General features: G+C 38.1%; 1 protein-coding gene across 1 annotated transcript in view; it reads left to right on the forward strand.

Moving 5' to 3' along the window:
* Positions 1 to 27,527, forward strand: part of LOC127650893 (CUB and sushi domain-containing protein 3-like) — a 686,283-nt gene that overhangs the window by 233,013 nt on the left and 425,743 nt on the right. Inside the window, exon 4 of the mRNA XM_052136534.1 lies at positions 2,945 to 3,139. Within this exon, the coding sequence (XP_051992494.1) occupies positions 2,945 to 3,139 (195 nt within the window). The remainder of the gene's footprint in view (positions 1 to 2,944; positions 3,140 to 27,527) is intronic.

Consider the following 27,527-nt stretch of genomic DNA (forward strand, 5'->3'; position numbering starts at 1 on the left):
CCTCCAACGAATGATTCCCCTACCGGAGATGCCGGAGCTTAACTGCTATGTTCATCTTTTGGTCTAGTCTTCTGTGAGCAAGGAGCCAGGAGAGAGAGAAGTTAGTGAACACAAATACAGTATTTAATGAGGAAGTTTAATATACATCTAACACAAGACTTGAAGAACAAAGGAACTAGTAGCGTCAAAGTTAAAGACAGGGGGAAACATAATAGTCTGTGACAAGTGTAGGCTACATTAAATCTATTTATTTGTGTGTAAAAAGTTTTAATGAGGTAAAATTACTGAGTGAATCTTTTAAAAACACTAATAGATCTTTTTCACATACTGTGATGCGATTACCAAAACATTTGATAGATAGATAGATAGATAGATAGATAGATAGATAGATAGATAGATAGATAGATAGATAGATAGATAGATAAATAGATAGATAGATAGATAGATATTTAAATTTGTATTGATTTAGTGTAAATGTATTTAATTTATTCTTTGCGTTATGTTACTCTGACATTATTTAAAAAAAAATCACATGCTGATGAGTTTCAAATGCAGCTACTGGGTGAGTGACAGGCATGATCCCTCTCTCTATTTTCTTTCCTGTTTTGGAAAGTCATGAAAATGTACTAGTGATTTATATTTATTTATAAATGTTTTACAGTTGGAGTTAATAGGATGTGTGCTGTGGTCATTGCCGCTAGAAGTTTACCCCGCTACAGTGTTCCAAACCAAAAATTGTGAAAAGTGTTCATTAACCACAATAAATACAGCCGGCTACTTTTATATAGTGACCAATACATAGAAATTTAAAACAATTAAAGATTGTGGCATGGACAGTTGGACATTTTTTTGATGTCTTTTCCATTGATGCATAGGATCTCTCATTTTAGGTTAATTTATATTCCTGTCACCATCAATGGCAAACTCGAGTGATCCATCACCACTCTAAATGGCAAAATTGACAGCCCTCAAGGGCTTTTAATGCCTGTTCTCCTAACACAAGATTATCACATTTATGCTTTTTTTATTTAATCCCTCCAATGCAAAGCATTTTCATATCCAATGTGGTTGTGACGATTTGATGCTTGTTCCCGACACTCATTTCCTAAATGTGAATCTGGCTTCTGCAGATTATAATCAACGTAATGAGAGCACAGAGAGATGTTCTTATTCTCCTGTGCACCTTATTCTGTAATTTACACACCAACCATCACCCTCGAGATCTTTAAACTATCCATCCATAACATCCTGAGATGAGGGGCCACAGTTTTTAAAAGGGAGGGGCATGTTCGGTGATAGGATAGTTTCCGTTTTTTTAATTCTGCCTGTTTCTCTTCCTCTGTGTAAGATTAATTAAGGATATTAAATAATGGGAGTTGCCAAGTGAATAAGTGGGGACATGGATATGACTATGGAACTTTTCAGCTTCTGGAATGTGTATGTATGTGTTTGTGATCATGTCATGTTTTGCTCTAGAAGCCCAGTCTATCAAAAGCAAGCTATAAGCACATTTTCATAATTTCCAACATAAAAAAATATACATCTTAAATTTTTGTTTAAAGATGTAATAGCATTTTGTTTTGTTTTTTTAATGGTTTTCTTTTCAATCTCTGCCATTAATAAATAAAGCTAGCCATATTATGGGTTATGGTTTACCTGTTCGAACTTCGAAGCTCCAGACCACATTATAAGAAAGAATATTATACAAAAATCCATAACTTGCTGAGCAATTGTAATTACTTTATAATAAATACATACGCATTGAGAAAAATAAAAGCCTCAGGGAGAGCGGCTAAATGGCGTATTACAGTAAAATGGCATATGACAGCATAACTTATTGTGCAGTAGGACAACGCTTCGTAAAATAGTATTGAAATTATTTGGTCAGTAAAAAGGATAGAATATGGTTGAGGGGACTAAATAAACAAGAAATAGAAGTTAACTAGCATTTCAACATAGTTGCCTTGATGAAAGGCCCTTATGCTGTTGTGTTTCATGAAGCTGTTCCTTAAAAAATATTTTTCTAGATGGAGTGAATTCAAAGGGGGATGCAGTTTAAATTCAAAAGTCGCCATGTTGCTACAGATTTTTTTTTTTTTTTTTGCCCCATGCTGCTGAGTCAATGACAAGCACTCCTTGGGTTTGGGGTTGGGATTTAGGAACAATAAAACACACAATCCTCTTTACTGCATTACATCATTGTCAACTGAAAACAACTCACTTCTGTCACCCCTGTGTGGACATATATCACCCTGAATCTAGAGCTCACACTTGCCCTTACGTTCAAAAATACATCTTGCTTCATCCACTGGGGGCAGTAGTTAGAAATTCAGTAAGCACAGACTGATTTTAGCTAAAGAATTTACGATCTCCAGTACAGTCGCCAAATTAACAGTGAGATTGGTCTATTCCAACTGGTTACGTTTTTTTTAAGGGAAAATCCCCTACAACATGATTCATCTCTACATGTGTTGAACAATCCTACATTTTCAGACCACTAATCTGAGGTAGACAATCAAAACGTCTTCTCCAATCTGATCTTCAAATGCTCCCTTACTCCCCATCTAGGGTCCCCCAATGAATCTCGGCCATTTCCACCACTGGGCCAAACAGTATTCAAAATAATGATTGTGACATAAGCTAAATTGGAAAATGTATTATTATTGATTATTATAGCACATTACTTGTTTTTATATTTTGCTGTGATATATTCAGATATATTCAGAAAACACAACAGGCTTTTCTTTTAAGTTGAAATGTTAGGCTTCTAAATGACTCTCTTTGATTTTGATGGTTTCACGTTTTCGGAAGCCAATAATTAATTGCACAAAATGTTTGTATATAATTAACAATTAATTATACACATTTTTTTATCAGCCTGTATGACATCTTTAATTTCTTTATCATGAATCCAGTACTAAAAGTGAACCGTTTTCTCTCTTAGAATTGCAGAGCAGTTCCTGTGGGAACCCTGGTGTCCCGCCTAAAGGCATCTTGTATGGGACACGTTTCAATGTGGGAGACAAGATCCGCTACAGCTGTGTAACCGGCTACGTGTTAGACGGCCATCCACAACTCACCTGTGTTACCAACGCAGGCAATGCGGCTGTTTGGGACTTCCCAGTCCCCATCTGCAGAGGTAAGCACCAGTCAGATAGCTCTACATGTGATGTGCATGACCAATACACTGCAAATGTGTGCCTCTGCATGGGTCTCTTTGATGTTTTCATCTGTCCTAGTGTCCTTGTGTCTCTTTGATTGGTGTTTGATGCCTGAGCAGAGTGTATGTGTGTATGTTTTTGTGTGTAAATGAGCATGGGTGAATATTTCAAAGAGTGGCTATAGTTGCATTTATGTAATGAGTTGTTTTGATTAGAAAGGCACAACAGATAGAGATCCCTTGGACAGCCTTTTACTTTAGAAGCTCTTGAACATTGGAACAACATGCTTTCTCTTGTTCTTCTCAGCTCTTAAATTTCTATGTTTATTTTCTATCCTCATATCTTATTCTTCTATTATTTAACTTAAAACAGCGTAAGGGTTTAAAGCTTTCAATCAGGTTTTCACTCTCTTTTATGAGCTCACCATGACATGTTGCCATATCTGCCAATAGTGGAGAATGGAATTTTTTTTTTTTGAATTATTAAAGGGATAGTTCACCCCAAAACATTTAAATTCTGTCATAATTTACTCACCCTTATGTTGTTCCAATGTATGACTTTCTTTTTTGCCATGGAACACAAAAGGAGATGTTAGGCAGAATGTTAACCTCAGTCACCATTCTCTTTCATTTTATGGAACAAAGATGCAATGAAAGTGAAGCTAACAATCTGTCTAAAGTTTTGTAATCTACAGAAGAAAGAAAGTTATATGGGATTGGAACAACATTATGATGCATACATAATGACATATATTTTGGATGAACTATTCCTTTAATTTATTGAACTATTTAGTTTGATGGGAAACAGCACAGATCAGCATATATTATCCAGTCTCTATAGGAAAAATAATTCAAATTTTTTGGGGGTTTAAACTAATTCAAAAATTGTCAACATGAGTTCAGGAGAAAGACACATTTTAGGTATCCCAGATGTACTGATAGTAAATGTTGGAATGATAAATTATATATGTATATTGGGTATGTGCCCAAAGCCAAATACCAAACTTGGAAAGGCACAAATAATCAAAACGAATAACAAATTCATCCAAATATTAGAAAAAAATATTTGTTTGACTGATTATCCAAGAATCACGAAGCAAGAAGGATAAAGCGACATTTTGAATAAACATATAAAAAATTACAATGATTTTATGAGTCTGTGAAGCCAATATTACTAAATTGTAAACCTTATGAATGATAATGCGCATGGTGTGATTTCAAATCGGATGGCCTACGTTTGCAGTCTGCATCTGAAGCTTGTCGAAAGTAACATTAACTTTAATTATTAAGATACTACATCATAACAATTTTCACATCTTTAAATGTCTATTTTAATCTATCACACGAGTCACACGTAATGATTTCCATGAATTCATTTATTCAACCTTAGCGCTATGTTGAATTTCTGACCTGAAGTGATGATTTCACAGTGGAGCTCATCTGCCCTTCTCTTAAAGTTGACCAGATTTATATCCACATTATTCCAAAAAAGTTAAAATGCCCCTTAAATGTAAAAATGCTCCATAGAGTAAACAATACATCTATTCAGAATGTTCCTGCTCGAAGAAACTGAAACATACTCATTCTTTTTTTTTCTTTAAAATGTACTATATTTGAGAATGTTAAGTGCCTTGAGCTCTGGAAAGATGCTATATAAATGTAAAACTATTATTATTATTATTATTATTATATTATTATACAGCTATTCTCTTCTGTAAAATCTCGAGAGGCCATTTTTTCTACTGCATTTTGTTAATTTCACTCATGTAATGTAACTAAATAATGATGTCCTGTGTGCACAAATCAGCCTCAAGTATATAGTATCAATTCCTGATAGATAGACCTACAGGACTTTCGCTGTTCGTAGGCTATTTTGATTTATTTTCATTTAATTAAAGTTTGTATTTGTATTTATACAGTAGTTTTAATGTATTTGCAAAATAAATGCTTGACATTTCACAATTACTTGACATCTCATGCATCCAGGATAGTGCTGTTATACATGAACAGACATACACTAGAATTCTGTTTTGGCTGATATTAATGTCAGAAACCACAGTTAACAACATATAACACAGTTAATGTTGCCTAAATATTCAGCTTCATCTGGTAAGAAAAAAAATAATACAACTATAATTTAATTAAATAATAATAGCATAACTATAATTATATTAAGAAGAATTATGCTATTATTATGAATAGGTATTTTCAAGGCATATTTTATTTATAGAAATTGTAAATGTAATATAGTAACATTTTAAAATGGGATTTTCATTTAGCTTTGACGCACTTCTGGTTTAAGCCCCTCCCACGCTCGGTTCTGTCCGAAAATAGATACAGATAATTTTGCAATATGAAGAGATACAGATAACTTCACTGCACACCCCTAATGTATATTATATAAGTTATTAGCAGACGGAAGAACAGAGGAGGGGAAATTTGTTTATGTAAAAACAAACACTTCTGTCATTATGAAAAAGTCACTTTAATAGAACATTTAAATGTCTTTGATTTGATTCTCTAACGTAACTTAAATTAAAGGAGTCTGAATATCGTTCTTCCTATTTAAACTATGCATAATGTTGCGGTTCCTTACAGTTACCAGCCAAAAGGCAACTAAATTCATTACTTTTCTAGTAAAAGTCAGATTTGTTATGTGTTCATTTGCGTCCTGGACATTTATACAGAAAGAGGTGGAGATACACAAACTTCATAATACACAGAGGCAGCATGAATGCACTTATGTGGGAAACAAAATTGCTGGAAACAATGTTTTGCACACTTTGCAAAAAATGTGTACTGATTGTCATAACAACAGTAAAGTTTAAGAAGCAGGATAAAGTCAGTAGACTGATATATAAGTCTTAATTTCACCATTCTACCTCCAATTATAATAATTATGATTTTTCATTTTACAAATGATGGTCCCAAACTGTTCATCATTTCTTTTCCTACACTCCTGTTTCTTGCTGTAATGATGACGCAGGTGTTTTTTGTTTAAATATATCAAGATTTATTTTCCCATGTTCAGACCAATTATAATGTGCATTTGCCATGACCGTTCTCAAATAAGTATCTCTCCAAAGACAGCCTGTGCTGGTTTCTGCTCCAGCATGTTTAATAGAAGGGGAGGGGGGTGGGGGACAGCGTCTGGATCATGCTTGTTTGGTTGGACACAAAATTGCAAAGCCAACTGTGCTTGAATAGCAAATAGCCCGAGGTACTTAAATGTGGAGCCTCAACCTGGCTCAGAAAGCAGTGGAGTATAGCGGAGTAGACTGTTGTATTTGACACACTTTTCTCTGGCACTTTCTTAAAGGGATATCTCACACAAAAAGCAAAGCAAAAAACAGCATAATTCACTCACCCATGTTGTTGCAAACCCATATGACTATTGGCATTTTCCAAACAGCATTTTTGCACCTTTGAAGGGCACTTGGGGAAGGGAACATTCCAAACAATAGAAAGTTGTTGTTTTTTTCCACAAAGAGCCCTTTCACAAGACTTTTAGTGAAAGGTACATTCATATTGTAATGCCATACTCAATTCAGAGTACCCACATCAAGAGTTTTGTCCTTTATAGTGAGTAGGGCATAGGGATGATCACTTTCGATTGGAATTCGTCATGTGTATTTTTTCTATTGGAACACAAATTGACATTCTAGGCAGATTTCTAGCCTCAGTCACCATTCAATTTCATGTAATTTCTATTATGATTATTATTATTTATTTATTCATACAATGAAAGTAAATGGTGACTGAGGCTAACATTCTGCCTAACATCGCTTGTTTTGTTCCGGGGAAGAAAGTAAGTCATACAGGCTTGAAATAGCAAGAGGAACAACAATCCATTCTTGCTTTTATGTCTTACATATGCAGATTTGGTCTGATTATTGAATGATATCGACCATGTGGAATTTAATAGATTTTGGTCAGTGCTTTTAGATTGTGGACGTGTTGATGTTTTTTGACAATAAATTGACTTTTTAGTAAATTTTGAAGTGTATGTTGGGTTTTGTTTCCATATTAATGCATTTAAATTCTGAATATATATGACAATTACACAGAGCACTCTTAATTTTCTACTCAGTAAGTTACCTTGACAAAAACACTTTTTTCTTCTTTTCTTTTTTCTTCTTTGTGTTTTAGATGGTGTCTGCGCTTTTTTCCTTTCTTTTTTTTTTTTTTTAGCAAAGTAGACTTTAACAAAAAGTAGCCCTGAAATGATTTTGCCCAGCAATTTACAGTTACCATTAATTTTAGATTAAGGGAGGGAAATCCATTTTATACCTAAAGTCAGGGGACCTTTAGAATTACTGCTTCAGCAAATGTCAATGTTATGCTAAAATTCTGTTATGCATGCATCTCTGAATGCAGGAGTGAAGATAGATAAAGGTCCCAAGAATAATGGTGGCCTACCGAATCTTTTCTAATTGTGGAGTATTATGGATGCTCTAAGCTTTTGGAGTTGATGCACTTTATGATTATTATTATATACCACACCTAATAATCTTTACTCAATTCAATGCCAGTCCTGTCAAAACCGTGTATTCAGCGGTTTGTATTTAGGGAATCACTGAAACAAATACATATCTATTTCTTTAAGTCAGCTGTTTTGAACTTCAGTTTGAAGAAATGTTCTAACATTTTCTTTGCTTGTTTTGGCACATCTCCATACCATGGTGCCTTTGGCACAGTTGGTCTGTTGTGGTGCCAAGGCATGAAATAGGCATGACAACACTGCGGCACAGGTAGCCATGCTGAGGCGCAAGACCATGAGATTTAATTTAGCCAGGGTGACTCTTAGCCCAGGCGTACCAAACAGTACTGTCAATGCCCAATCCCATGCTGCACCACTGCACAGCACTGTGGGACTTGATTATTGTAAAAATTATCTCATTAAAAATTTAGAGAGCATAAGAAAGTTTATATTTTTACATTTCCAGGCACTTGCTTTGAGACTGTGCTGCTGCCTGGAAGAAAACAAATCCCTAAATTCAGTCGACAGTTTAATAATTTGGTCCAGTAAATTTTGGCTGCTAATAAATATGTGCTTGTGTGTGGGTTCTGTCTTTTGTAGAGGTCAAGAATGACAAACTGATAAACTCAAATTAAAATGGGCCATCATGACATAACTGATGTTCTGTTAATCAGGCAGCTGTAAAATGGCATCATCTAGGGCAGCAGCTGAAAAAGTGTGGCTTCAGCTACCCTTTGAATTAGCTGAATAGAGTTACCACTTATCATTGCATGCTTTTGCTGTAAAGCAGTCCCAAAATCATGGCTGAAAAACAGTGCCTTTATAAGGTCAAGGGTGCAGTGAGGTGAAAAACAAATAACGTCAGTTTCTTTAAATAAATGATTACATCAAACTAAAGTTGTGTACTTTTTAGTACATTTTTGCTAGCTTTGAAGCAATCTATGTACTAGCATAATTCTCAGTGTTGACAAAATGCACTTTTATCAGATTGTAAAATGGACAAAAGTATTGATTGCTCATGGAACCCAGGTTACTAGTAGTCCAAGTTGAAGCTAGAAAAAAGGAGACAAAGAAAGTGTTATGCATAAATATGTAAATTGAGCAGTCATTTTATTAATATCTAGTGTTTAAAAATGTTGTTTTGAAGAGAGTATAATAAGAAAATGTATAAAGTTAAGAAATAAGTTTTATTTATAATATCGATAAGTTAGCTCCGCCCTGTATCTGCTTGCGTCATTGCAGACAGCGAGAGGTTTTTTGTGAAAGCCCCTTTGGGAAGAGCATGGCTGATGAAACTGCTTCTGTTGTGCCATCTAAAAAGCCCTAAACTAAAAGTTGGATTTCAGAGATAAGAGACAGAGATTTTGAAATAGAAGTATGGATTGAACGTTATCGAGTCGAACTATCGTGAGAGAGTGCTAACATAGATTCAATGGAAAAAAATAAACTTTGTTTTAAGTTCTCTTGGTTGTTTTTTTTTTTGTTTTTTTTGGAGTACTTTTTGAGTGCATATTCGCATGAACTGTGTTGTTCAGAACTGAATTACGTGAAAAGGAAAATAATTCTGGGGAAGCAGTTTCATTACACTGACACAGAATTGAATGTAATTCTACATTCAATGTAGAATTAATGTAATTCTACATTCAATTCTATGTAGAATTCAAATCTTACTATAAGACTGGTATAGTAAACATCAATTTGATTTAATGTGATAATCATTTTCTGAAATGTAATTGTATTTTGTTTTCAACAGAGAACAAAGAATAGTCGAAAAGATGTATTTCAAAGTTATTAATTGAACAATTATATATAATAATTAGCAAAAAGGGAATAAATAAACTAATTAGGAATGAGCGAATTTCTAAATTAGAAAATAAAGGTTAATTACATTTAGTCATTTGAGTTTAAATAGGTCAAAAGGAATTTTAAAATGGCCAACTGTAGTTAAAATAGGGAACTAATTAATAATAAATTACAAGAAAGGGTAAATTTCACAGTCTAAATTGGGAGAAGTCATTATTGTCTCGTGTATTATTTTGTGATGTTGTTTTCATTTACTGATTTGTTCTTCAATAGATCTTATCTGTATCTAATATAGCCAATGTTGTTGTCGTTTCCTTCCCCCCTTGTTGTCGAGCTTGTCTCTTGAGCGAGTTTAGTCTTCTGATAACTGGTCCATATCTGAAATTAGTGCATCCTCCTTGTGCTCACTTCCATTGGTCGCAGGGTGTGATATGAGAGAGGATTGCACTCGTGTCACTGCGCGGGTTACACTCATCATGCACTACACAGATTTTTGTCCGATCAAATCCTCTCTCTATTGAGAATGTCCCTCCCTCTTATATCACCACCTGCAACTGACAAGCAAATAGGAGTCATGGTTTGTGGCTGTGACTTAAACTAAAGGCTATTTCAAATAGGAAAACCCCCCCTGAGCTGATCCAATTCCTTGTGGTCAGTAGGAATCTAATGGTAGCACTATAATGCAAGTCATTTAATTTACCAACTCAATCATGTCGCTAATGAATACTAGTATGTATTTTTGGCTTCCAATGATCTTTGCCATTATCGACTCCAAGTACTCAAGCTCTGAAACCAATCCTACTTAGTAAGGCAGAGTTTAGAATTGCTAAAATTATCCTTTGTCGGATGGAATTCTGCAAGGAGCATTAAAAGCCTGGCAATTTGACGCTGAGGCTGTGAGCCTTAATGACTGTCTTTTGATGTGCCTGCATTTAATTTTGACAGGGTCTTTTTTTTTATTAAAGAGTTTAGACTCACTGTGGGCTGCAGCAATCATGCCTCTCTTCCCTCTTCCTGTCTGGCTTTGACAACCATAGGGACCACCTGCTTAAATACATAAATCCATGATCAGTCCCACACCACTTTGAGCAGGCCTGCTGAAATTGGAGCTGACATCCACACCCTTCTTAAATGCAATGCTCTTGCCTGCAACTGTGCATTTTATGTAGCAACTTGCTTGGTTCCCTGGATCTGTCTCTAAGTGTGCAATTTAAGCCCATGAGGACCCTGTCATTTTGGACAAAATAATATTATATTATATTATATTATATTATGCAATAGGAAGATATTTATGTCCTAATTTATTCCAAAAAAATATACTTTATAAAAAACATTATATAAAATATTGTATTATTATATTTAGCTTATATAATATTATCGTATATAATATTAAATTATGAAATAGTATTATATTTCTGTGCTAATTTCTTTAATTTCATATGCACTTTGATTAAACCCACAAGCCCTTGAGATTTTTTTTCATCATTTAATCACTCCACAGAAATTGAGTAAGCATGCGTCTCCTCTGTGTCACTACATGTCATTATCATTGTGTATACAACAGCCCTATGACCAGTTATACTTGCCATTACACGATTGTTTAAAGTGAAGCCAGAGCGCTTGGTGTTCACTCTCAAAGTATATACAGTGGTGGCGAAAATTATTTGCACCCTTGGTAAATATGAGCATATAAGGCTGTGAAAAATCTGTCTTTTTTGTTTATCCTTTTGATTTTTCATTCAAAATGTTCACAAACATATATCCTCTAATGGATATCAAACAACTGCAAACACAACACAAGTTTTATCTAAAAACTAATATTTTTGTCAAATATGTGTAGCATTGTTACTGGCACCCATAGAAATTATTATGTGTAAAATATATCTGAAGTATATTCACATTCATATTTAAAAAAAAAAAATGCATTGCACCTAGGTGACTAAGATCATGAAATTGTTCCTGATTCAGAGTGATATACATATGAAGTAACACACAAGCCAAATTCCCTTAGTCATCTATCACAATGGGTAAGACCAAAGAATAAAGTTATGATGTGCGGCAAAAGGTTGTTGAGCTTCACAAAATGGAAAATGACTATAAGAAAATAGCTAAAGCATTGAAAATACCCATTCCACCATCAGGGCAATAATTAAGAAGTTCCAATCAACTGGAGATCTTAAGAATCAACCTGGAAGAGGACGTGTGTCTATATTGTCTCCAAGCACGGTGAGGAGGATGGTTCCAGTGGCCAAAATGTATCCAAGGATCACAGCTGGAGAAATGAAATAATTAGTTGGGTCTTGGGGTCAAAGTCTAAAAAAAATAACAGATATCACCTACATCACCACAAGTTATTTTGTAGTGTTTCAAGAAAAAATCCTCTGCTCTCATCTAATAACAAATTCAAGCATCTTCTGTTTGCCAAACACTACTGGAACCTTAAGTGGGATTGGATTCTATGGTCAGATAAAACAAAAATATAGCTTTTTGGCAGCAAACACCAGAGATGGGTTTGGCGCACACTGAGTGGTAGCCATATGGGAAAGTACCTCATGGCCACTGTTAAATATGTTGGTGGATCTATAATGTTATGGGGCAGTTTTTATGCCATAGGTCCCGGACATCTTGTTCGGATACATGGCATCATGGACATGAAAATTTTAAAACTGACTGCCTCTGCCAGAAAGCTTCAGAAAATGGGCCCTGGTTGGATCTTCCAGCAAGACAATGATCTAAAACACACATCAAAATCAACACAAAAAAGGTTCACTGACCACAAAATCAAGTCTCCTGACCTGAACCCCATTGAAAACCTGTGGGGTTAACTGAAGAGGAGAGTCCACCATGTGGACCTCAGAATGTGAAAGATCTGCAGAGATCTGTTATGAGAAATGGTCTCAGATCCCTTGCCATGTGTCATGGAGAAGACTTTTATCTTGGCAAAGGGAGATTGCACAAACTATTGAATAGAAGGGTACAAATAATTGTGCCACACATATATTTGACAAAAATATTTGATTTGTGATTAAATTTTAAAGGATATATTTTTGTGAATATTTTGAATGAAATATCAAACAAAAATTTTTTCACAGCCTTCTTTGCTCATATTTGCCAAGGGTGACAAAATTTTTGGCCACCACTGTATTTGTTTGTTTATATTTCACTGGAGTTTTGGCATCTCTGCTGATGGTGCGTGCATCTAAATGCTGAGGAGACGCTTCACGTGCTCTTCTGGACAGAAGCTGATCAGGTTAATGTCTGCGGTGCTGCTCAGTGACACTCGGAATTCAACTGAATTACACACAAATGGCACGGTGTTCATGTATTTATATATTCCCTTCAAATTCCTTTATTTGGGCATTAAAATGTGTAATAATCACATTCAGCCAGTAAGCATTCATGATGACTGATTCGTTCATGTTGGTCGCGTACGAGTTTACCAGTACATTTAGTTCATTTACAACACAAATGACAGTACCGACTAGTTCAGTGAAAGGTGTGTATTCGTTCACTGGGTCAAACCAATAATATGCACCTTGCATTCTCGAACAGGCTCGTGCTGAAGTCAATCTTTAAAAACATGACAAAGGAAGACAAATAAAATTTGCATGTTAACAAAAGTACGAAGACCCCCCACGTGCTTGTAAAAAAAATAATGGTGTTAGTAATAATGGAGTGGTGGTGGCATAGTGGGCTAAAGCACAGAACTGGTATGCATAAGGTTGCTGGTTCGATCCCAACAGCCACCACCAATTTTTTTTTTATCTTAGAAATGTTTTTTTTTTTCTCTTAAATTTTTTTTTTCTCTCTTCAAAAGAATGCATACGGTACCAACCTTGGCCACCAAGTGCCTCTATCCGTAAATATGTAACCTTATGATTTTAATGCTTTCTCTGTTGCTATACAGTTGAATAATACATTTATTATTTTACATTTTGCAAACCTTAATAAAGACAAAATCAGGTTACATATGTTTGATATGGCATTTGTTGTCGTGTAACAACTGGAGTTATTTTCGAAGGAATTTATAAGGAAAACAGGAAACATCAGGAAATTATTAGTATGTCTGTCCATTTAAAGTGTTAGGCGTACATCTGGTATTGTTAATATTGTTGTAAGTAATCAAATTTTAAACGAAAAGATAATTTAGAAATTAAATAATCGCAACTGAATGGAGATGTCATGTGCAGACTTCCATGTTGCAGTTTCAGTTGCTAAACTACGAATAATTAGTAGACTTAATTAAGACTTAGGCTCTGGAAGGATCTGAGACACAATTTTTTTTCCACCTTGCAGGTCAGAGCTTCCGTATGGCATAATCATGATCCTGCATGTGAATATTTACAGTGCATCTTGTGAAAGTGCTTTAATGAAAGGAAACCTGTCCTTTTGTAAAAAGTATTTACATATACATTTACATTTATTCATTTGGCAGGCGCTCTTATCCAAAGTGACTTACAAAAGAGGAAAACCTAAGCGAATCATCTTAAGGAGACAGTGGTACGAAAAGTGCCATATTCAAAATTTTCACTAGCATCAGAATAGCATTCAAAATGCTTTAGTTTTTTTTAGTGACTGATTAAGTGCTCATGGAAAAGATGTTTTAAGTTATTATTTGAAGACAGAGAGTGAGTCGGGAGTGGGGAAGGTCATTCCACCAACGTGGTATGATGAAACTGAAAGTCTGGGAAAGTGTTTTGGTGCCTCTTTGTGTTGGTACAAGAAGGCGACGTTCCTTAGCCGACCTCAGGCTTCGGGTGGGCGTCTTACTCTGCAGAAATTATTTTAGGTATACTGGAGCAGACCCAGTGACTGTTTTGTATGCCAGCATCAGAGCCTTGAATTTGATATGTACAGTGGAGAGAGACAAAGAGTGGTGTAACATGTGCTCTCTTTGGTTCATTAAAGACCAGACGTTCTGCTGCATTCTGGATCATTTGCACATGCATGGAGGCCTGCAATGACAGAGCTACAGTAGCCCAGTCTATTTATGACAAGTGACTGAGCAAGCAGTTGTGTGGCATGTTCAGAGAGGAAGGGTCTTATTTTCCTGATATTGTAGAGTGTAAATCTACATGATCTTGCAGTCTTTGAGATGTGGTCTGTGAAATTTAGCTTGTTATCGATGTTGAACCCTAGATTTCTGCCTTTTGGAGGGCGATACTGTAGTTGTACCCAGCTGCAGAGTGATGTTGTGTTCAACAGCAGGGTTGGCTGGAAAGACGAGGAGTTCGGTCTTGGCTGGGTTGAGTTGCATTTGGTGTTCCTTCATCCAGGCCGAGATGTCTGCCAGGCAGGCAGCTATTCGAGCAATCACTGTGGTGTCGTTGAGCTAGAAAGAAAGGTAGAGTTGCGTGTCATCAGCGTAGCAGTGGCAAGAGAAAACATGTGACTGAATGATGGGTCCCAGTGATGTTGTGTATATAGAGAAGAGAAGTGGCCCAAGCACTGATCCCTGAGGTACCCCAGTAAGTAACTGATGTGGCTTGGATACCTCACCTCTCCAGGCTACCTTGAAGGACCTACCTGAGAGATAGGAGTTAAACCAGTTAAGCACAGTTCCTGTGATGCCCAGAGTTGAGAGGATGGAGAGTAGGATTACAGTTAATACCAAAACAAAATTCCTTGTGTACATGAGAACACGACAGTAAAGCTAATTCTGATTCTGATTCTATTGCTTGACTGTGCGTACTCAATAATAATTTACCTGGTTGATAGTGCCTTTGTACAAAAACAGAAACTCTAATTCACATCAAAGTAAGGTGCACATATTCAGATGCGATCTGTATTCCATAAAATTTGGTCTACACCATATAGCCATAATGATGTTGATTTATGCCATGGCTTTATAAGATCTCACTGCAGTCTTGTTGGACAGTATTTAATTCCCCTGAAATCAATTCCTACGTGTAACTGTCACTTAAGTGATGGACGGTCGGCATTTATCACATGTCCCTTGCACCTGAGTACAGAGGACACAGTGAAGAACCGTCTGAACTAATTATGTAGTGCAGCAATGACCATATTGGATGATATCAGATAGGCTTCCTGCCAGTACAGTGAGGTTAATGGCTGCTTCAGAGAATGCTGCAGTGGGCTTGCTCAGAGGTTAAAAAATCCTGCTGATGCAAAGAGAACGGTGCTGGGTGGATTACTTGTGAATTGTAATCATATACTGATTACAAATAACATGACAAAAAAATGTAATCAGTAACGTAATCTTGTAGATAATATTTTTGAGAAATCTTATCCGATTACATTTGAAATATTTCCAACCTAATTCTAATTTATTTTATGTCACATACATTTGAGTAGGATAATCATTATAACATTAAAAGTACAAGAGGAAACAAATTTATTCCATTCTTTATTGCTTATAAAAAAATAAAATAAAAGTGCATTAAACATTAAATGAATGAAATACACATTAAATCTAACAGCAATGACATTGCATGGACAAAGTTTATAATTCAAAACACTGAGACATCAAGTTAATTTTAAGTGCATAAAATAGTTGCAACATTAGAAAACAATGATGACCATAAAATCAACATAAAAATCATAATATGAACAAACATTAATTACCATTAAATCAACAGCAACGTTGCTAGGTCAAAGCGTTCATCTAAAAACACTGAAACACTTATAACTCTTACTGCCTACTGATATTCCATCACCTATTCCAAAGCTGAGGTGCAAGATATTATCTTGTGAACAGCAAGAATATTCTAAAAGAGCAGAGTATTTCTACCGAGTTCCACAGAGTCACACAAGGAACAATTGAGTTTTATGACAAGTTTCAGAAGCAACAGTAGAGCGATGGGCTTGGTTCCATATTGCTGCACATGTAGCAGTTGAACTATTGTGTACCCTGCCGGCAGGACCCTTAGGGATTGCATCCACTAGATCAGAGGTTAGCAACCTTTTTTGACATGGAGTATCCTGTTTTATTTTCCTGGTCAATGGCTGTGCCGATGCTTAAATGTTTCTTATATTATGTCATACATATTTCAAGATCACACAGAGGGGTGATCACTAGCACGCAAGCTACAGCGAGAGAGGAGCAGGCTATTTTATTTATATAATGTTTTTTATACCTGCATTACAATCTAGATCTTGATGTAATCCTTCCTCATGATCACACAGCATATTTTCATAAGCTGAATGGGTGGCTAAACTCTAAAGTGTGACAAGACTCACGCTGCATGTACAAGCCATTTGCACATCACACGCCGATCAACTATTTAGCCCTTTTTGGTGAATGGCACTTTTCCACCTTCTGAATAGTCAAATTATTTTTTATAATTTAAAACCTAACAAACTTATTTTTGTGTAAAGTTTTGCTTGAAAAGTGTGTCAATGCTATCTTCCTTTTAAATAATCTAATACAATGATATTCAAACATTTTAAAGAGTGCCTTATGTGTCCAAATTCTTTTTGGCCACTGTTGTTATCTCTGCAAATTGGAAATGGAATAGAAACATTTTAACATCAAAATATCACACACTTCAGCCTTAAGAATGGATTATCGCTAAACTAGCTTGATCACACAGTCCTCTTTAAGATCGCTGTGACTTATTCTGCATGCTGTTGTGCCATATGCCACAGACTTTCACTGCCTTTGGTGTTTTCCTTCTCATCAGTGTAGGCAGCTTTTGATACATTCATAATCTTTTAAAGAGTGGGGTGATAACTACTCCCTGTATCTGTTTTTGCTCCCACTGCCATGTTTAGCTGATGTGATTAAAGTGTAAAACTAATTAAGGTATTACTGTACCCTCATGACCACACAATTTTATTTTACCATAAAGACATGTAAATGAGAGCTGCTTAGAGATGAGCCATCATGCCACAGATTCATTTACCAACAGATTGTAAACACCTAATAATTATATATTAAAGGGATAGTTAAGATAAAAATAACAATTCTGTCATTGTTTACTCATGTTGTTCCAAACCTTTATTACTTTATTTCGTCCATGAAATACCACAGATGAAGTTTAGCAGAATGTACAAGCTGTGATTTTTCATACTATTAAAGGAGCTATCAAGCTCCAAAAAAGACACACATAAAAAAGCACTGAATTAGCATAATAAAAGTTGTCCAAATGACTTTTGCACTGTATAAGTCTTCTGTAGCCATATGATAGCTTTTTGTGAGGAACATACTGAAATTTAAGGCATTATTCACAAAAAATCTTGCATTGAAAAATTGCTTGACAGCCTTGGTCATCACCATTCACTTTCATTGAAATAGCAGCATTTACATTCTGCTATATATGAGTCCTTTTGTGTCCTGTGATGGACTGTCAACCTGTCCATGGTGTTTCCCTGCCTTCGGTCTGAGACAGCTGGGATAGACTCCAGCACTACCTGTGACCCTGCATAGGACATAGAAGATGGATGGATGGATAAGTCCTTTTCTGTTCCACATAAGAAAGGATTTGGATTTTGAAAGATATGAGTGTGAACTATTGCTTTAATTCATGATAAAGTATTGTTGCCTGTAACTGGAATCAAAACAAATTTTCTATTAATACCTCAGGAAGTTGTTTGGACTTTTTTCATGAAGAGGAAATGCATAAGAGAGAAAGGAAAGATGTTTGTCAGGTCTTTAATGTGAGTTCCGCCTAAGCTTTGTTTGGACTGAGCCCAAATCTGCCATGAATTATTCACTGTCTACCTGAACCCGCTCTTCCCTTGACAAATAAAGAGAGAAAAAAGAGCCTCTGTTCTTATCTGATCTATTTTTAAGGAAGACCTCAATGACAGGCAGACACTATATTTAGGAATGTTTATATTAGACTCTCAGAGTCGCCTGACAGTTCTTTGATCGCTTCTCTGAGGTAATCTTCACATAGGGTGTCTCTCTCAGACATAACATGCGCTTTCAGTCACACAACAGTAAAAAAATGAAGCCTTTCAGGTATTGAGATGTACACATTTCCTTTGTTTTTTTGGCTGTTGCACGGTGTCATCTGGATGGAACAATGCTGATGCAAGTTGTAGTCTTATTTAGATGCTAAATGCAAGTGGATGCCAAGGAATGTCACCGCATTCCAAGGCTTAATGCCAAATGGTATCTCCATTTGAGAGTTTACGGTACGAATCAGTTAAAAGAGGGGTGGACATCCTCTTATCTGCTTATGGTTTGGATGAATTATATTATATATACTCAGGGTTGGGAGGGTAACTTTTGAAATGTATTTCAGTACAGATTACAGAATACATGCTGTAAAATGTAAAGTGTAACGTGTTCTGTTAGATTACTCAAGGTCTGTCACGTATTCTAAATACTTTGGATTACTTCTTCAGCCCTGGTAGATTTATTCATTTCTTTTGACTGTAAAAATTCTACCTGTACATTAAGACAAAATACATGTTAAAAATAAATTTTCTTGATAAAAAAATATGATCGTGCCTTGTAACGTACATGTAAAATGGCTTGAAATAACATGTTTGCTTAGCATATAGCTGACAATTTACAAAAGGTTTATTTCTAATAATAAATTAATCTATTTCTTCTGCTCCAAATTACTTCAAAGTTACTTCTCTGTCTGCTCGTACCCATCATAAGAAAGTGTTTCACCACTGTTCAAATGCACTTTGGATCAGATAATTTATATGTATAAATGTTTTCCATCTGAAAGGACTAAATATTAAATGAAACAAATAACAATAAAATGTAAAGTAATCTCTTCAGTAATGAAAATACTTTTTGAATGTAACTATTCTAATTACCAATGATTTAAATTGTAACTGTAGTGGAATACAGTTACTTATATTTTGTATTTATATATATATATATATATATTTTATTATTATTATTATTATTTATTTATTTTTATTATTATTATTTATTTATTTATTTTTTTTCACACATGATGTTGCTTATATACAACAGTTCAACGAACAAGTAAATTAAAAAAAGAATGGGTACGGTCATAAAAAAACTTATGGAAATACGTTCTAACGCCATGGATCAGAATATGTGTCCAAGCCTCTCAAAGCTTTAGACCTACTAGTATTAGGCATTGAGCTGTTTCTAACATGTGATTGGAGAAACAAGGGTGTGTGTGTGTGTGTGTGAGAAAGAGAGAGAGATGGGGCATGTGTGATCAACTGTTGATGATGCTGTTGTCTGATAGTCTGCTTTCTGAAGATAATGTAATTTTGGTGAAATTCATCCTATTTTCTCAGTGGGAAATAGCTGTCCAAATGGGGCTATTCCTCCCTATTCCACGGTATCTGGTGCTGTTAAATGTAACTGACTGACACTGACTGATTTCACATATTACACACAAAAATGGTCTTTTGCCGCCACCTGCTGTCTAAAATGTAATGTCATAAAATTAAATGTAAAGTGACCGATAGCACATCTGCTCTGCTCTTATACTTTAGTTTAACAGTATGACCACAAGTAGAGTGATACACAGTGAAGCATCCAAGTGCTGATGGTGTGAGACCATCAGTACTCATGGAACGTCTCCCGTCCAATCAGATTTGAGGACCCTGTTGCATATATATATATATATATATATATATATATATATATATATATATATATATATATATATATATATATTAGGGCTGTCAATTGATTCCAATTTTTATCTAAATATGACATGGTGTCCCGATTAATTAATCGCAATTAATCACTGTGGAACTTTCCAGTAAGGAAGACACGGGAAACGGCGTCAAAGGTAAGGTTTTCCTTGGCCACGCCCCCGCTGCCACAATCACATATACAAATATTTGCTGAGAATGCCCATCATATAACAATAATTCAATATATAATGATTATACATGTTTATATCAATATATAATTATACATAGTTATCTTTAAATATAAAAAAATGATATATATTTAAATAAGATAAAATTCTGATAATTAAAATGCATTACAATCTTATGGCAGAAGAGTTAATCATTAATAAGACAATACAAAAATCGACTTTAGAATACATTGTATTATTTACTACCATATTATTGATCATAAATCAATCATTGGCACACAGTTCTCAGCAATCCATTTCACAAGTGAATTTGTCAATCAGTTGGAGATTTATTATGAGGGCTTGTTTAAGGACCCAGTCAATTTACACCTACGTCAGACATTTTTTTTTTTTTTTTTTTATTAATGCTTACAAAACTTTTACATCTAGAGCCAAGAGGTATATTAAAACAAACAACAACAAAAAGGAAAATAATTAAATAAACAGTTTAATAAAAATATCAAATTGTTTACATATTTCAATACACTTTACAGCTTTCTTGTTACTCAAATTGGAAATTGTTCTTCGGTATTTCTGAACCTCTAAAACTAATGGTTTATAACCACCATATTTACATTTATGAATACTAAAATTTGCCAACAAAAGCAGAACATTAATCAAATAATATTCCTTATGAAGAGACATGTCATAGCTAAAAAAAACGAATAACACATTTTCAAAACAAAGTTGAAAGCTGGGAATGATATGATCTCTAACAATCTTGCAGAAATCAGACCAAAAACAAGTAGAGTAGGGACAACTCCAAAATAAATGAAAAAATGTTTCCACCTACAGACCACAAAATGTATTGAATATATTGACATCGCAATTAAATCTCTCTACAAGAAAATAATTAGTGAGGTATTACTTCAATAAGTTTGAAGGAAATCTCTTTAATTTTATTCGTGATTAAATATTTATGGATAACATCCAAATTTTGGAAGTCCAGCCACACCCTGCGTCAGACATGCTTGTGTAGTGTCTCGGGTGCGTTGCGTCATAAACATCAAATGTTTAGCTCACTGTGTCAAGTTAAATATAGTTTAATACTCAATCTTTAAACACATCTTGAGATCCCTTAGTTCGCATGTGCGCTCCTTCAAGTGTTTTGAACACAAGAACGTAACACATGTCTGTGTTGTTCTGCATACTGAAGTATTTTCTTCACTGTATAAACTGCGCGTTGCTCATACAGCTGAAATTTAACTTACTGCCCTCTGGAGTAAACAGGTATTATGGTCCATGGGCATGCGATTAATTGCGTAATTTTTTTTACGCGTTATTTTATTTTTTTATTAATCGCACTGAATTAACGCGTTAAATCGACAGCCCTAATATATATATATATGCAACAGTTAGATCTGGTCCTCAAATCTGATTGGATAAAGATAGACAGAGAGACAGACAGACAGACAGACAGACAGACAGATAGATAGATAGATAGATTTAGAAAACAATAAACTTGTCACACTGTTTTGAAATAGCTAGTTTTTTTTCTCAGCACGGTAAAACCAGCTAATCACTAGCTTGGGAGACCAGCTAAAACCAGATATGACCCGTTAAATCTAGCTAAGACTAGCAAACCAGCTTAGGCATATTGTTTTTTTTTATTTCAGCATTAAATTGTCCAAAATTGTCCATATGCTCTTTGGGGACATTGTAAATTGCATTGTGTGCAGGGAATGTTAGTGCAATTCACTGTGCCCTTACTCTGTCCACTGTAATTTAGCCAACACACAGGGCACTTGCCCTGAATTCTCCAACGAAAATTCTGCAGTACGACACCCTTGTCTGTCCTGACCCCTGCACAGAAAGAAAGAAAACAAACTCAAATTTCACACTCCAGACTAAAGCTTTCCTAAAACATTTTAATCTAGCAAGTGGAAACAGTCATCTTTGCCACGGTTGTAGTGATCATGTTTTGACAAACTGTACAAAACATTTCTGCCCTTTACCAAGAAAAAGATTTAACCCTGTCTTCTGAGCTGTGTTAAATTAAAAGACAGCCAAGTCCTTAATGCTAGATTCTATCTGATGGAGCCTTTGTGCTCCTCTCCATTGAATGATAGTTTGGTGCAGCAATGTTCTGACACCTTAATGCCTGGCTTGGCTTGGCTGTCTTTTCCACAAACACATTACGCAATGCGTGAAGCTCTTGAAAGGTTATTCACAGCTGTTATTAATGTTTACTCATACTCGCTTGGTTTTAAAAGCAGCTGGGATATTTTGTTAAGTTTTGAAGGTCAAATGCTACTGGAAACTGTTATGGATCGATTATAGGTAGCTATAGTGTGTTTCCTATTGTTTTATTTTTGTTTTTTTCCACTTGCACACTATTTTTATTTTTATCTTTAATCTTATGCAGTTTATATACATTTTATGCTTCATTTTTATTGTATAATTTCATATGGTACTAATTCAGATGACTAGAGCATATTTCTTATTAATTTGTCTTTAAAGATTAACACTGTTTTTAGATATTTAAAAATAGCATACATTATTAAAATACACAAACACACTTTTATGTGCTGCAGGCAACAAGTAATTGCACAGCATATACTGTACATTTTGTTCTCTTTTTGTTGTATAAATGAGTCTTTAAATAAAATATGTCTTGAAAACAAATCTATAATACATTTAGCTTGGTTCAGTGTGTCTATATTATTCATGAAATTGTGCCTGCATAGGTGTAATGCTATGTCTAATAAAATTATGAAGCAAAATCATAAAAAGTCTTGCATAATTTATGAAACTCATTCTGTATTGAGGTAATGAAGAATAAATAAATAAACACATATAATGATATTCAATCTGGGCCACAAATGTGCTGATAACAGAATGACCTCTTAAAGAACTTGTGACAAATTTGACAATGTTTGACCAGTTTAAATGTGTGTTTTATAAATCATGATAACACTCATATTGTTTATGTCTTATGGCTATAAGTTTTAAATAATGAGCATCTTAACATTTACAGATTTGCCCCATTCACTTCCATTGTTACTGTTAGGAGGGACAAATCTAAAAAAATGTTTTTGTGGTAATCAACATTATGCCACAAAAATACTGTCATTTTCACTTGTATTGAAATGATACATCAACTGTACTGCTAACAGAACTGTCAGAATTCCTCAATTCATGGTTTATACTATAGTTTTTACAGTTAATATCAGTCAAATAATCCACAGTTTTGAATTTAAAGTATAGTCCATTATAATAGTTCACTTTTTATACTGTAGTTACTTTGTTTTACAGACAATCCAACTTTGAGATTTTGCCATTTTAAAAATATCCATATCCACATTAATAGAACAAATAGATTAGATTAGATTCAACTTTATTGTCATTGTGAAAAATACAAGTAGAGAGCCAATGAAATGCAGTTGAGCCAATGAAATACAGTATGTACATAGTACAAATTCTTATTATAGACCTCTTTTATTCTGTGCCTCCATCACAAATCAGTCAGCTAACTAAATCCAACAACAATATTATGTTATGATACATGAAACAAAACAAAAACATCTAATGGATTTAGTGGAATCTGTCTTTGATGTTATATGATCTTTGTTATGTGGGTAAATAAATACATTGTGGATGATTTTGGATCACTAGTTCCCCTTCTGTCGCTCTCTCCACGTTGTGTCGGAGAAGCGACACTAGGGGTCTCTCTTGAGCGCCGATATCCACCTCTGATCTATGAAAAAAGGCCAATGAGATTTGGCAGCCAGTATTTGCATGTCCCGCCCCCGGACATACGGGTATTTAAGCGGCGCAAATACGGGAGTTCATTCAGAAAATTTCTTCAGAGCCAATGGTCTGTCTGCAGTTTGCTGCGAGTTACACACCATATTAAAACGTTCCTGTTTCCTCTGACGATCTGCATGCTGTTGGATCTTGACGGCGCACAACAGCGGCTTTCTCCTTTACATTGCACGGCATGCATTGTTGCCCCTGAGCGCTTCGACAGCACAGACACACACACACACACACACACACACTGTGTATTAAAAGAGTAAATTCCTATTAAAAGAGTAATTTCTCTAAAAGAGCAAAACACAGCGGCGTTGAACGTTCTTTTCAGAACGCGTCTTTTTCAAGATGCCCTTCTGCCCCTGTGTTGTTCCTGGATGCGGTAGAGTGCTCTCCGCTTCAGATGGCCACAGGCGCTGTCTCGTGTGTTTGGGCCGCGATCACACCGAGACGGCGTTTGTGGATGGTTCATGTTCTCACTGCGAGAACGTGACCATGACCACGTTAGCGATCGCGGCTTGCTTTCAACAGAAAGCAAGCCACCCCAGCTGCACCCGCATTGCTCCTTCTTCCCACGGGATTGAGGACGATCGCGGTTGGCGCTGGGGCGATTTGAGGCGGCAGCGGGTGCGGTTTCGCCGGGTAGCCCCCGTGAACCTCCCGTTCCCGACACGCTCGCTGGTCCCGTCCACGCTCGCGGCGATAGCGGCTCGCCTCACGGCCCGGCTGTCTATCCTCCCGAGCCCGAAGCAGATGAGCTCGCCGCTGCATCGGAGAGTGTGATGTCTGATGCCGAGGACTCCCCTGGACTGCCGCCTTTGGGCCAGCAGGCCCAGGCTGAGGCCGATGCTCAGATGTCTGACATGCTTTCCCGGGCCGCCGTAAGCGTGGGGTTGGATTGGAACCCTCCATCCTCCCCACAGCCTTTACGGTTGGATGACTGGTTCCTGGGGGCAGCGCGCCGTTCGCGGCCTCGCATCCCCCCCCGGTCCCGTTTTTCCTGGAGGTGCATGACGAGCTGACGTCTACGTGGAGAGCCCCGCTCTCCGCCCGTCTAGGTGCCACCCGCTCCACTCTCACCACCCTCGACGGCGGAGAGCGCCACGGATACAGGGCGATTCCCCAGGTCGATAGGGCAGTTGCGTACCATCTATGCCCCGGTAGCCCTACCTCCTGGCGTGGCCGCCCCCGTACTCCCATCCAAGCCCTGTAGGACAACATCCTCGCTCAACGCGAAGGCCTACAGTGCGGCTGGACGCGCTGCCTCCGCCCTGCATGCGATGGCCCTCCTGCAAGTCCACCAGGCCAAAGCACTCAGAAACATGCACGGGGTGGACCTGATCCTGATGTGCTGCAGGACCTGCGCTCAGCGACCGACTTCGCCCTGAGAGCGACGAAGGCCACAGCACAGGCACTCGGACAGGCGATGGCCACCCTAGAGGTCCAGGAACGCCATCTTTGGCTCAGTCTGGTCAAGATGCGTGAGGCCGACAAGAACCGCCTCCTGGACGCACCTGTCTCTCAGACTGGCCTTTTCGGCGACACCGTCGAGGACTTCGCCCAACAGTTCTCCGCGGTGAAGAAGCAGATGGAGGCCATACCTCAAGCATCATGCCCCGCCGCAGACCTGCCGCTAAGGGCCCTGCCCCGTCTGCCCGCCGAGGGCGTCCCCCTGCGAAAAAACCTCCCTGAAAACCAGCTCCTGCTCCGCCTCAACCCGGCCCAGCTCTCAGCCCCAGCGTCGAGCACCCTGACGGGGGCTGTGGTACCCACATTCTCAATAAGAGCTATTTCCTTTGCCTCTGGGTCACCTGGCCCGCAAATGCCGTTCTCACGGCAATCTGCTTTCAGATTACGACAGCCCCGGTACACCGGATGCGGTGATCCCGCCTTCCGCCTGCCCACGACTGTCCCCCGGCCGGCCGGTTCAGACGAGTACAGAGGACACCAGCATCAGACCTCCTCCTCAGTCACGAACCTTGCGCTTCCCAACGCATCACGCTGGCTGCACCGGACCATTCGACTCGGTTACGCAATTCAGTTTGCCCAGCTCCCGCCCCCCTTCAGGGGCGTCCGCTTTTACGCAGTACACGGCGAGCATGCCAGTTCCCTGCGCACGGAAATCGCGACCATCTTAGCCAAGGGCGCGGTAGAGCCCGTCCCTCCAACCGAAATGAGGAAGGGTTTCTACAGCCCTTACTTCATTGTACCCAAGAAAGGCGGCGGCTTACGACCAATCCTGGACCTGCGAGTTTTTAATCGGGCCTTGTTAAAACTCCCGTTCAAAATGCTCACGCAGAGAAATATTCTGGCTGGCGTTCAGCATCTAGATTGGTTCGCAGCGGTAGACCTGAAGGTCGCGTACTTCCACGTCTCAATTCTGCCACGACACCGACCCTTCTTACGGTTCGCGTTCGACGGCCAGGCATTTCAGTACAAAGTCCTCCCCTTTGGCCTGTCTCTGTCCCCTCGTGTCTTCACGGAGGTCGCAGAGGTGGCTCTTGCCCCGCTACGAGTAGCCGGCATCCGCATTCTCAACTACCTCGACGACTGGCTTATCCTAGCACACTCTTGAGAGTTACTATGCACACAAAGAGACCAGGTGCTCCGGCACCTCAGCCGCTTGGGGCTTCAGGTCAACTGGGAAAAGAGCAAGCTCACTCCGGTTCAGAGCATCTCTTTTCTCGGGTTGGAGTTAGACTCAGTCTCAATGACAGCGTCGGTGCTCAGTCGGTGCTGGATTGCCTCGCTTCCTTCAAGCCAGGCACAGTGGTCCCTCTAAAACTTTTCCAGAGGCTCCTGGGGCATATGGCGTCCTCCATGGCGGCAGCGCGCTGGGGTTGATGCATATGAGACCACTCCAGCACTGGCTCCAGACTCGAGTCCCGAGACAAGCATGGCACCACGGCACGCATCGGGTAAGGATCACCCCCGCCTGCCTCAAAACACTCCGACCCTGGACAGACCTCTTCTTTTTACGGGCAGGAGTGCCCCTGCAGCAGGTGTCCCGACGCGTTCTGGTCACAACTGACGCCTCCCGGTCCGGGCGGGGTGCCGTGTGCAGCGGGCACGCAGCAGCGGGCCGTTAGAAAGGGGCCCCGCTGCATCGGCACATCAACTGCCTGGAGTTGCTGACCGTCCTTCTCGCCCTCAGGAAGTTCCTCCCGTTAGTTCGGGACAAACACGTCCTCGTGAGATCGGACAGCACCACGGTGGTGGCGTACATAAATCGCCAAGGCAGCGTACGCTCCCACCACATGTCACAACTTGCCCGCCGTCTCCTCCTATGGAGCCAGCAGCGACTCAGATCGCTGAGTGCCACTCACATCCCCGGCAAGCTCAACATCGTAGCGGATGCGCTATCACGACAACACCTGCCCGGTGGGGAGTGGAGGCTTCACCTCCAGTCGGTCCAGCTGATTTGGGAACGGTTTGGCAAGGCCCAGGTAGACCTGTTCATCTCCCAGGAAACCTCCCACTGCCCGCTCTGGTACGCCCTAACAGTGGCTCCCCTCGGGTCAGACGCGCTGGCACACAGCTGGCCCTCAGGGCTGCG

The sequence above is a fragment of the Xyrauchen texanus genome, chromosome 10 (assembly GCF_025860055.1).
Source record: "Xyrauchen texanus isolate HMW12.3.18 chromosome 10, RBS_HiC_50CHRs, whole genome shotgun sequence".
NCBI lineage: Eukaryota > Metazoa > Chordata > Actinopteri > Cypriniformes > Catostomidae > Xyrauchen > Xyrauchen texanus.